Here is a 12,961-nt window from a genome sequence, read left to right as displayed (position 1 = left end):
CTGGCCATGCTCCCTCTCAGCTTCTTGTGCACCTGCTCTCTAGCAGAGCCCGGGAAGCCGAAAAGTCCCTGACCTACGGTAAGCACTGCTCAGCAACAGCCAAAACATCAGCGTGCTGTCAACATTATTCTCATCCTAAACTCAAATGCACAGCTCTGTACCACCCACTGAGAGGAAAATTAACTCTATCCCAGCCAAAACCAGGACACTACAGTATCCTGGACACACTGAGGTTCCATCAGAATGAAGAAACGCTCTGGACCCAATTTACAGATCTCACTCATGCACGCACATGCGGCTTTCAGAAAGCATTCAAAAATTCACACAAGATCAAGTGATTTTAAAAATTTTACAGGTTTTATAAAAACATTTTACATTACAAAAATGTATCAAAACCCCTCTTATAATTAAAACTTACAAAGCACTTAAAATGAGTAACATTCTTTAAAATTAGGATTATTCATTTTTTCAATAGGTACAGGTAGAAGTTTATATCAAAACTTTATCAAATAAAAGACAACCTCTAGCTTTCATACCTATTTAATTAGAAGAATATACACTGTCAGAAATATGAATGTGTTTGTAGAGATTTCTTGTCTATAAAAATAGAAAAGAGGGATACTGTGAATATCTCACCTGAAGACTCAAAAAGTTCTAAACATACCAAGACTCTTAAAATCAGAGAAATTATCAATCTATTTTTCTGAGGATTCCAGCTCAGAAGAATGATGATGCAAGGAAGAAGTAAAAAACAACTGAGTGGAAAAACACCCCTGAGATAAATCAGAACATTATCATTTTTTTCTACTTGCTTGTTTTTTTGGCTTTTGTTACTTTTAAGCTATCACATAGGTTTGAAAGGAAATTGGTCCAGTCACAGGTTTTAACAATTACATTATCATAACACAGGTAATTATTCTGACACAATACAAGCAATAAAAAAAGCCCAAAATAAAACACAGCATAAGTTGCTCTTTTTCTTCAGACTCTTCTGATTTCTGATCCCACCCCTCTAATTTTTTTTTTTCATTCTAATCATAGATTATTAAGAGGATAAAATAGTCATCTGGAATAATTTTTCAAATTATAGTTTCCCACGTCTTCCTTTTTTCCTTGGGAGTTTTTTATGGACAAGTTCTTCAAAAGCCATTATTTCATCTTCCACTTCATTTTCCAAGTCTTTATCATGCACCAAGCCTATATTAAAAACAATAAATTAATGCAGAATGGAAAACCCCAACATCTTTTTCTATTAACAGTACAACAAGCCATGTCACTGCTATTTTATATGTCAGCAATATAACTTCATATGTGCATAATCATGTTTGAGAAGCATTTAGATTAATATGACGATGTGCTTAAGAGCTCTGCAATGAAGCAGAGACTACTAAGCCACTTGCTGCTCTAGTAATTAATTTTCACACTGAAAATCTGTTTCTATTGTTATTTCCTTTGAGTTTTCTAGGAAGTCTGTCTCAAGATTCAGTTTTAGCAGACACTATATTTCCTTGCTGACTTCCAAGACATACTATAAGGTTCTTTTTGAGACTACAAGAGCACACCCTCTCCTATTAACTGTATCTGCTGGAATAGGGAGAGGCAACCCAAGGCTTTATCACAACCAATTTTTTCTAAAATTGAGCTACTTTAATGCTTTACATACAGTCCATTTTGTAAGTCTAACCACTTCATTGCTGCCAACTGTTGCAATCCCACCACCTAAATATATGTTTAAACATGAACATTAAGGGAGGCACAATGAAGTCTTAAACTTGCCCTCAGAGATCTGTGATGCAATAGACTGCATCAATGTATGCTACTTTTTTGTATGAAACCAAGAGAAATGGAAGTGAAAATAAAAGAAACAAATAGAGGCATCCTTTATCAGGATGGGATCCACTGAAGGCCAGGGAGAAGTCTTGCTCCACTCTGGCCACCCTGCATCCAGCTGCTCTGTTTTGAAGAGCCACTGAGGGAAAGCGTGGTTACCTCGTGTTTTCCAGAGTGCCCCCGTGGGAGTGCCTCTCAAAGGTCAGTGAATATCCACAATGCTGCTGAGTGGGAGACTGAAGTGATGCTTAGAGACCACTACTGAGCAGCAGTGGGCACAAAAAGCTGTGCAAATGTAAAACATACCTTCTTCTGCCATCCTGTGAGAGTCCATTTGCTTCAGCCACTTATGAGCGTCGTCAAGGGTGTCAACCAATTTTTTGACATGTCTGGTTATTACTTCTTCAGCTGAAATGGAGCACAGTTAGCATTCTGTGAGAACACTTAGCTGAGAAATGGACTGCAGCTAAAAGTCAAGCACAAAATGAAGTTACACAGAGCTATGTGGGATGAGGATGCTGCAAACCTAGAAGTTATGACCACCAGGATAATTCACTAACGTGGATGAAGATGATGTGTGTATTACTCCCCATTCTAATCAACATTACTAGCACTATCAGAACAGAAGTTCTACATCCTTGTGCTGCCCCTTTTGAGTTACATCTGAATCCTGAAAACATCCTACTTTATTTTTGGGTTATAAAGTTCCTGATGATCATTCTCTCTCTGAAATTATACGAATCAAAGTCAAACATGGACCTAAAACGGTTCAGTCTTTGCTGAACTGCACAATTAAGAACCTCAAAAATGCCTGTTATAAAGACAGGGAAAAGTAGCCTCAGAAAAAATAATTTCCCTCTATATATTTTCACTGAGTAGAATAACAAGGTAGCATTCATCGAGCAATTGTCATCATGAAATCCATTATTACCTAATTAAACCTACTATATCCATCTTATTCATCACTACCATGGTTCACTGAGCAAGAGGTCAAGTAAACAATAAGCTAAACTTTATGGACTTCATCCATATGTGCAACTTTCCACTAGGAGTAAAGATAAAGCTTACATGTGAAGAGCACAACCTAACATTTAGTTACAAATTTAACATATTTCACTGATCAGAGCTGATGAACATATCAAGTACTACAGTTTTTCACTACTGTCAGACATCAAAGGCGAAATGACAGCTTGACAGGATTGGTGGATTTCTACCAGTGAAGCCAGTAACAATGTTAAGATTTAAGCTGTCACTTTCCCAAAGCAAGTATACTAAACAATTTTGCTTCTAGGCCACTCATTCACTAATTCAATTTTGCTTGCAAAAATCAGCATAGAATAATGCTTTAAGCATATAAGGGGGTGGGGGGGGGGGAGTCTAATATCAAAATGTGCATCTCAAGCACCATAAATTACTAAACTTTTTAATACCAATGTTGCCTTTGAGTGAGCGACCACAGATTTGTGGTTAAGTATCTACTTTTGCTCAGCCCTAGCAAAATTATCAGTTCAAGGGCAGAATAATCAGAGATATCCTTAGTCAAAAACTCCAAGTACTCCTACCAGGCTACCCCTGCATATCCAAATTACTATGGCTAGAAGTAAATAGGAAACAGTAGAAACAATAAAAAAATTAGTAAAGATGACCGGTCAGTAAAACTGCAAAGTTGCTGTAAAACTGTGTAGGTTCAGAGAACATAGTACATCATGACCATGTAGAATTCACTTTACCATCTATAAAAATTCACTACTATTCACTTTTCTTCTACAACATAATTCATTAAGTTGGAAGAGTTTAGAATGTATTTTGAATACTTCCAGCTCTCTCAGTTCCTCTTTTCATCAGCTACCTGAAATACCAGGAAAAACCTTTCTCTTGACCACATTAAGATTTTTCAAATGAAGCTTTGCCAGGTCTAGCAGTTTGGCCAAAAAATGACATATTAAACTGTATAAAGAAAACTGGAAAGGTCCTACCTCTAGCCCAGGCTTTTTTCTCATAGATTTCCTCTACTGCATCTGAAATTTTTTTAATATTCTCTTTGATTTTCCTCTGGCGTAAGTTGGAACCTTCTTTATATGCTAAATGGTCTCGGGTGTAATCTCTTCCTGTAATGGCCTCCACTACTTGCAGTCCATCATATATTATTGGATCTATGTTTGTTCTGAAAAACTCAGCATAGTGTCTGTAGGCAGCATGTTTATTTGTGTGTTCTTCTGTGTTTCTGTGCTCCATATAGGCCTCACTGGCCACAGAAAGTGCATTTCCTTCTGCGTGCAACTTTTCTTCCCCACTGCTCTCAGCTGGTGTCAGAGGCTCAGAAGTGTCTGACTCCATGCTCTCTGACCGGCCGAAATAGTTCTCAGAGCTTTGCATGAATCTGACCCCACAGAGGTCACACTGGGTTTGGTCAATATCTGCCCTTTTGAATATCACTGATAAAAATTCCTCTTCTTTCGTTGCAACAGGATGAACTCTGCAGCGGGCCTTCCTTTTCCACTTCACACACAGGGAAATTAAATGGAACACACGATACAGCTGGCGTCGAGCTGATGCTTTCTGCTCTTGCTTCTGTTGCTTGCTGAGTGCAATGACTTCCAGGGGATCCTTTTGGTCCTCTAAGCAATGAACCTCTTCAAATTCCTCTTCCAGCTCATCAGCATATTCCATTTCATACAAAGAGGTTACAAACCTGTCAAGGTTTACGTGTTCGTACTGGATGCCCCTTATGGGTGGATGCCCCTGAGCGTAGGGGGAAGTGTCCCACTTCCAGCGGCAGTCAACCAAGTGCTCTTCATCTCGCTCTGTCAGCAGCTCTTGCAGGCTTGCAGCAACTTCTCTCACCTGTGTAGCATCACCCACTTGCTCCACGACCCTCAGCAGTCTTTCAGGTACTTCAGAGGGAGTGTCTTTTTTCATCGATTCCAGCATGGCCTTGATTTCAGGGAAGAGGCGCCGTAAGAGGGATCTGTCTTTAGAGCTCTGCACCTGGTCAGCATTCAGTAACATCACCAAGCACAGCACTACTGTCCGCTCAGCCTCCCCTGAAGTTATGCAGTTGGGATTCCTGAAGGCATTCAGGAGGACATTGAACCTCCCATGAACACCACACAAGACTTCTGCTAGATAACAGAGATGAGATCTGAAATAGTACACAGCTGCATTTGTGTCCTGTGGTCTGTACTCCTGTATAATAGAAAATGTGTCTTTAAGTTCTTTGTAATGGTCCTTGTGTTTGAACAAAAACTCCCAGTAATGAAGGAGAGAGATGTAACTCTTTGGAAGGCAGAGAGTAATGTTCTTGGCGAGACGCATGAGGACAGCACAACACAGAATATACTGGAATTCCAGCAACATCACCGTGTTTCCTATGCTTGGAATCAGGTATCTCGTGCATTTCTTGATCAGGACATTCATGAAACGGAAAAAAAATCTTTTACAGTTTTCTGGGTTCTTATGAACATAGAATTGCTCAAGTGAATTTTCAAGAAGCCGAATGAAGCACAAGTGTGTTCTTCCTGCATTTTCGGCATTCTTGTCAGGCAGCAACATACCATGTCTGCCCTCTATTCCTCTGGTCTTTTCTTCCTGGCCTTTATTCCTTGGGGCACTTTTTGCCTTTGCCAAAGCAAACATTAGCTCTTTGTTATAATTATCCTCTTCTCTAAAAAGAAGTTTCTCAAATTCTTCAGGATATCCTGAAGATAAGATAAGGACCTTCATGACACTTAGCCACAAGTCAGTTGATTCTCTTCTGGCTGCAATCTTTTCGTTATTAAACTTAGATGTGATGTATTTCCTCAACATCTCTCTACAAGGTTTGGAAATTACACTACTGAATTGCAGTATTTCTTTGCATGCTCTTGGGTTCTCAGACAGTATTCTCAAATGAAAATGATTAGGAAAAAACATTCCTAGGAGGGCTTTACATGATGCATTTTCATCAGGAGTCAAAATGTCCTCAAAGCTTTTGCACTGATTCAGTAACTCTTTAGGGAAAGTGCACGTGGCTTCCAACAACAGTCCATTTATTGCCACCAGATGCATTTTACACTGAAATATTGTCCTTGCTTCACGACGCAGCAAGGGTCTGTGGTAACCCTCACAGGTTTTATCTTCACAGTTCAATCCTGCAATGAACTTCATACAAATATCAGGGTACTTCTTGCTCAGTAACTCATTGGTGATAAAGCACAACCTGCTTAACAAGTGCTGCTTCAAAGCTGATTTTACTTTCTCTGTGCTTACTGAGAGATCACCTTTTGCCTTCCTCTCTTTTAGACTTTGCTTGTCTAACAAAAACTTGATAATGGGTTCAGCTTCATTTTGGGACACCTGGCAACTGTCACCTGCTGGGACAATCCCAAAATAGGCAAAGCATAACTTCACCATATCTTTCTCTGCGTTGGTGGCTGCTTTCTTCAGACCACTAACAAGACTCAGAAGAGCCATTAAGCCACGTGTTGCCATGAAGAGGATGTCCAGGATGTCCTGGCCACGAGTGCTGCAGCGACATAACGCAAACAGAGCTTCGACTGCACCAGCAGAATGATTCAGAGACAGGAACTGATCGTATGCGTCCCTCAGCTTCAAGAAGTCTCCTTTCAGAGCTCCCTGCAAAAACACAGCCTCAGCAATGCCAGACTTCTGCCCAGTTTGCTCACAAAGCTCAAGGGCTTCTCTGAGGATGCTCTCCACGCTCCCCAGGTGCGGTTCTGAACCGCGGCTCAGCCTGGCGCGAGCCTCAGCAAGCAAGCACGATGCGCGGAACTCTTTTACAGCCGTGAGGTTGGCTGCTTCCAGGGCAAAACCGTGCTGCTTCATCAGCTTTGCAGCCTCCTCCTGGCGATCCTTCCTTTTCAGTAAGTCTGCTGTTTGGTGCAAACATCCACGAGACTTCAGAAACTCAAGCTGATCCTCTATATCCAGTTTTGAGAGGACTTGCATCATTTCCTCAGTCCTGTTCATACTCAGGTACTTTGCAGCTGCTTCCAAATACAGCTGATTTGCTGTACAGGAGAGTTTGGAAGACATTTGTCCTTTTGCATTCAACATATCTTCATATCTGAAATAAGAGATACATTAATTTACTGCCACATATTACAAATCTAGACACAAAAAGCACAGCTATTAAAAAAAAAACCCAACAAAACCATTAAACAAAGAGCTTCCCCTACAAACCCTTCCTACTGTACAAAAAGGTATACTGTTTCATGTGATATGCCTGCCAGGTGAAAGAGGATCACATCATCTTAAAAGATCTACAGAAAGAAATTAATTACAACATGAGGCTGTCAGAATCAAGAGTATTAAAGCTTTTGGTACAAACAGGATCACAAGGTTTACAGCATTAGTGAAGCATTCTCCACATTGTCAAATCAATGTACAAATAATTTTAACACATTTTAATAACATTAATCTTCTATTTATAAAAAAATATGATTTTTTTATAAATAGAAGATTAATGCTAATAAAACGCGTTAAAATTATTTGAGGCTGTCAGAATCAAGAGTATTAAAACTTTTGGTACAAACAAGATCACAAGGTTTACAGCATTAGTGACGCATTCTCCACTCTGTCAAATCAATGTACAAATAATTTTAACACATGTTATAAGCATTAATCTTCTATTTATAAAAAAATTTAATTTCAGTGAATCCGCCAAGGGTCAATATATAGAACATTCTGTAAAATTTACATAAACTTGTCAGTTTAGAGATAATTCTTTCAAGCCTGCTGTATGTATCTGTATATACTTTGTAGCTTATTGAGCGTCTGAGCAAAACACCTGGCTGCATCTTTTGTAACATGCACTTAAGAATATTCAGTAATTAATTACTAATGGCTGATGTAAAATTATTGATGTATCCCCTAAGCCAGTTTTGTGAAATATTCTCTCCTGAATGCTGAGAATGAGTAACCTTTTCCTGTTGGATGAGTAAATTATCATCAGCTTTTTGTTATCATCTTTTTCATGATAAATGTAGTAATGCAGACTTTTTTGTCTACGCTGATAAATTTCCATTAATGTTTTGGGAGGGATTATTTAAAAACTTTTTTGTTGGTAAAGTGACTTTAATTCTTGAATGTTTTGATTGAACAATTAAAGAAGCTTTAATCATTCAAAAAAGCAGTTACCATTACTAAAGGTAATGTAAACAAAGTCAGTAGACAAAACCCTTCTGAAAATTTTTCAGTGAACCATCTGTATTATATGAAATTTGGAAATGCAAAAGAGATTTATATTCCAATACCATCTTGCAAGACATACCTTTCAACTGCCTTTGCTGCTTCTTCATAGAGTTCTTCCTGACAATACATTTTAATGGCCAGATCAAACTCCTCAATTAGTTCATAACATTCAGATGCTTCTCTGTAGCACTGGCTTTTCTGATAGTAAACTGCAGCATCTTTCATCTGCAATGCAGAAGTCAATAATGAAACTGAAGTGCTGTAAACAGTCAAAACTACATGCATGGAATAAATCTTGTAATTCCATCATGTGTCTCATAAAGAAGTACACTTTAATAAAATGCAATTAAAGTATCTGAATAAAATCAAATAGATATTAAAGTAACCATCACTAAAACTGAAGAGATTGTGTAAAAAAACTTCAAAATATTTGTGTCTGAAAAACTAGAGTATAAAATGAAAGGTATTATATAAGGTTTTCAAAATAATTTACCCACCCAGCTCTGCCTGTTGTGAGAAAACACTACACATGCTTCTGCTGATTTACAGATTTTTCAGAATGAATAGTATTAAATTAAAACAGCTATGGTTGCAGAAAGAGAACACTAACATTACATCTCAAATTTCAAATATTTGGGAACAACCACTTTATATTCTTTTAGTGGAAATACACTGAAAATAAAAATATTATGTATTGTTAGCACGCTACTTTAACCCTTCCAAGTTTTAATGGCTGTTATCAATGAAGTTTCAGTATCATCAGAGTACTGAATGAAGCAACGGCTTAAGTTTCATTACATCAGTCATTCACTAATTTTTGACTGCAAATGACTGATAATAACATTTGAGGAAAGCCAAAGAAATAAAGCCAGCCTGCATAATTGCATCATGCTCCCCTTCATTTCTTTTCTGCCTATTCTCTGACAAATAACTCCTCTTGAACAACCCAGCTTAAAGAGCTTGTTTGTTTTGCTATTACCATGACATGAAAAGATACTATTACTTCATGAGTAATATGAGAGGTAAAAATTCTGTAGGAAAAGGAAAGTGATATGGTGAGGATTTAATACCTTTCCTAATTTTTTACACAATTCTGCACAAAGACGGAACTCCTTTGATTGAATCAGACATTTTAGTGATAGCTTTGGTTCTCCACATTCCAAGTAAGTTTTAGCCAAAGTCATATATTCCATCTGTTTTTCCCTGTAGGAAGTAAGAGAAAATTACCACTAACATCCAAATTAAATTTAGGATCATGTGAGCTGTCACTGAATCCAACCAACACTGACATGACACAATACTCTTAATACATTACCTGATGAGTTATGATCTTACAATTAATTATATTTTGTGCTGACACTGCTCTGTCCAGAAGTCTGTTCCAAAATATGATAGCTCTGACAGTCAAAAGATTGAGGTTTTTTTTTAAACTAATATATTACTATACTGTAATATACACTGTACTGTATTATTGTGATTCTGTACTGCTTCTCTTTCCTTAACTTGCTGTCTCCTTTCTGCTCTTTAGCACCAATGTCATTAGAGACACAAGCAAATGTGTTCTCAGCCTTTGTTCTGTCTGACCAAACAATCCCAGCCTCCCAGGTATCACTGCAGCATAAACTAGACTGATTTCAAAATTCTCAAGCCTGGAGAATCAAAACTGTACAGAGCATTTCATAAAGAACACATGAAAATCTTACTTAAGCTTTTTACACCAGCATTAATACCTCTATTAAAAAAAGAATACAACTTTGGCAGCTTCATCGTTACATATGTTCTGTCAACATATTCTAATACACCAAATTCCTTCTCAAATTTTATGCCAGCTTTTGACAAGCACAGTGAATTGAGAAAAAGTTTTATCAGTCCCATCAACAATTTCACTATAATCATGAAATTTTGTGAGCATCCTTATGCTTCTAACCAGGGCCACTAACATAAAGCAGGTAATCAAACAAGATAAAATCTCAAATAACTCCAGTAATAGCTTTTCTTCAGACCTTCCCTCTTCTCCCTTGTGTGCCAGCTTCCTCTGATCTCGTCATTCCTTTCCCCTGCTGCTATCATTGCTAGTTTCTGGTCTCCCAGAACATGAACAGGAACTGATTCACTTAGGTTTAGATCTTTCTCCATTACGTTTTTCCCTGCCTTATTTGAGATGAGTCCCAAAGAGTTCCCAAGCCTCTTCGAGAAACTGCAAACTCTCTCCCCTGTCAAACTCTTGAGCTATTTTACTCAGCCGAAATCATGAACTATATGATTCATCTCAAAATCTGTTCCTTCAAAACTGTCCTTTGGTTCAGATCTGGTCCTGCTTGTTTAGTTTAAGATGACTGTAACATTAATTTTACTCCAAAACTCACTTTTTCCTAGCAGCTTTTTTTCCACAATGCACACCACCATTCCCTCTCCTCCTTTGCTGAGTGAACATGCAGTGGGGATTACCACATTCACTCAACAAAGTAAGTTGCCATCAGCAGCACTGATGGCATATGTTCTCCTATCTATATCTATGGTTGTAAAGCCTCTTGATGTAATGCAAATCCTGCTGCTTTTCTCTCACAGAACCAGTAAGCCCTTGCAAGGGCCAATTTCATTTGGGCAGCCCTTCCACTGCTCCCTAGAGGGAGCAGTGCCCTGGATCTTGTAGTGCTAGACCTTCCAACTCCTTAAATCTCTTTTGCCAACCACAAGCACATAAAGTTTGCACTGTTCTCCTGCACTGTCCTCCAGCGTCTCTGGTCAGGTCCCACAGCTGTGGTGTGACTCTCACCCTCTGCACCATGAAGTGACACTCACTCAGCTGCACTGATACCCTACCTTGGGCTGCTTTTCTTTGCATGCACTTTGAGAACAGCGTTGTGTGTCAGGGCCAGCTTTGACTTCTCAGCTGCTCCTCCCTTTTGGTAACATTTGGCAGCCACCTGGGGTGAAATCACATACAGCATTCACAGATGTGCATCCAGCCCATGGCTTATCACATAAAAGCAATACTTAATTTTACAGTCACTGGAATGGAAAGCAGAAAGATTGGCAGGATGCCTGGAAAAAGGAAAAGGTAAAACATTGTAGTATAATTTTAGGGCAAAAAGAAAAGCTTTATGTGCAACTACCAAAATTAGAATAATAATTACAATATTACATGGAAAGCAGAATTCCTGGTAAGCTGATAGAACAAACAGCATATGCAATCTGAATGACAGCCTTAACCATTAACTGGTAAGTCACCAGGCATCTACAACATATTACAAAAAGCAAGGAAGACCAATGCGTGCAAAGTGAAATCGAAAAGCAAGGAACATTTACTCAATGCTTTTATCATACCAGGCTCTTTCTGTGAAAACTAAACAGAAACACTGAGAGCTACCATGCTCCTAGCAAGGTTTTTTTCATTATCACCCTGCTTATTCTGCAACACCATGATTTCTTTACTCTAGCCATTAATTTAGTGTTGCTTCTGTTCAGAAATTGCACACTGCAAGCCACCCTTGGAACTGCCAAAGTCACCAGATAATGTCATCTTAAGGCAGCACTGATTAGCAAAGATCAGCGTTATAAAGAAAACAGATTTGCAGATAATATAGCTAATACATTTCAGATTTCAAGATTTATATTTTTTTAGCTGTGTGGGTTTTTTTTCCTCAACTCTTTCCTGCCCATTTAGAAAACTGCCTTTTATTTTCAAGGGGAGATAAAGACTATCTGTATAGTGGCAACTGATTACTTTGGGTTTTTGCCTTGTTATAAATGCTAATTTTCTCTTCAAAGAATTTTATGTTGTTACCTGCAAAATACAGAAGCTTTCCCTCTGCCGTGATCTCAAAAAAGTATCTGAAGTTTTATTTCATAGAATCACAGAACATCTCAAATTGAAAGGGACTTATAAGGATAATAGAGGCAAACTTACTGCTCTCTTCAGGACTACCTAAAACAACCCCACATGACTGAGAATGTCATCCAGATGCTCCTTTAACCCTAAACTCATGGCTTGATGCCATGGCTACTTTCCTGGGGTGCCTGGGGCAGACCACTTTCTCAGTCCAGAGCCTTTTCTATGTCCAATCTGACCTTCTTCTGATCCAACTTCATTCCATTTCCCCATGTCCTATCACTGGTAACCAGGGAGAGGAGATCAGGACCTCCCTTTGAGGAAGCTGTAGACTGTGATGAGGTTACCCCTCAGCCATCTCTTCTCCAAGCTGAACAAGACAAGAGACTTCAGCTGCTCGTCTTAAGACACATCCTCTAGAGCTGCCCATGGTAATGGCAGGAGGGCTGGGACTGGATGAGCCTTGAGGTCTCTTCAAAACTATTTTGAACAGACCATTCTATGATTCTATGACTTTTCATCATCTTGGTCACCTTCCTCTGGACACACTCTAATAGTCTGTTGCCCTTCTTATATTGTGGTGCCCAAAACTGCACAGAAGTGAGTAGTCCAAAACTACTCCAGGCAAGTCTGCACCAGCACAGAGCGGAGCAGGACAATCACCTCCTTTGACTGGCTCACAATGCTGTATTTCATGCACCCAGGACACCATCTGCCTTTTTGGTTGTCGAGGCACACTGCTGGCTCTTCTTCAACTTGCCATCCACCCAAACTCCCACATCTCCTTTCATGGGGCTGCTCTCCAGCCTCTCATTCCCTAATTTGAATGTATAACCAGGAGTACTCCACCCTAGGTGCAGAATCTGGCATGTGCCCTTGTTAAATCTCATACAGTTTGCAACAGCCCACTCGGTTATCAAGGCCTCTCTGCAGGACCTCTCAACCCTTGAGGGAATCAACAGCTCCTCCCAATTTAGTGTCCTCCAGGTTTAGTATTGCTGCAAACATGTTTAATGTACGCTCCTTTCCAGTGTCCAAATTATATATAAAAACATTGAAGAGCACTTGCCTGTAAATTGAGCACTGGGGAATCCAACTAGGCTGGCC

The 12,961-nt window shown here is 39.1% G+C and overlaps 1 protein-coding gene across 1 annotated transcript in view; it reads right to left on the bottom strand.

Moving 5' to 3' along the window:
- Positions 1 to 335: 335 nt before the first annotated feature.
- The window catches only part of TRANK1 (tetratricopeptide repeat and ankyrin repeat containing 1), a 41,574-nt gene continuing 28,948 nt past the window's right edge, over positions 336 to 12,961 (bottom strand). The window contains exons 18-23 of the mRNA XM_059482255.1: positions 10,846 to 10,949; positions 9,093 to 9,225; positions 8,102 to 8,247; positions 3,807 to 6,895; positions 2,137 to 2,238; positions 336 to 1,197 (exon numbers count right to left, since the gene is read on the bottom strand). Coding sequence (XP_059338238.1) covers positions 1,085 to 1,197; positions 2,137 to 2,238; positions 3,807 to 6,895; positions 8,102 to 8,247; positions 9,093 to 9,225; positions 10,846 to 10,949 — 3,687 coding nt within the window. The 3' untranslated portion in view covers positions 336 to 1,084. The remainder of the gene's footprint in view (positions 1,198 to 2,136; positions 2,239 to 3,806; positions 6,896 to 8,101; positions 8,248 to 9,092; positions 9,226 to 10,845; positions 10,950 to 12,961) is intronic.

The sequence above is a fragment of the Ammospiza nelsoni genome, chromosome 1 (assembly GCF_027579445.1).
Source record: "Ammospiza nelsoni isolate bAmmNel1 chromosome 1, bAmmNel1.pri, whole genome shotgun sequence".
Lineage (NCBI taxonomy): Eukaryota > Metazoa > Chordata > Aves > Passeriformes > Passerellidae > Ammospiza > Ammospiza nelsoni.
The sequence above is the reverse complement of the archived record's forward strand: the minus strand, read 5'-3'. Positions and strand labels throughout refer to the sequence as shown.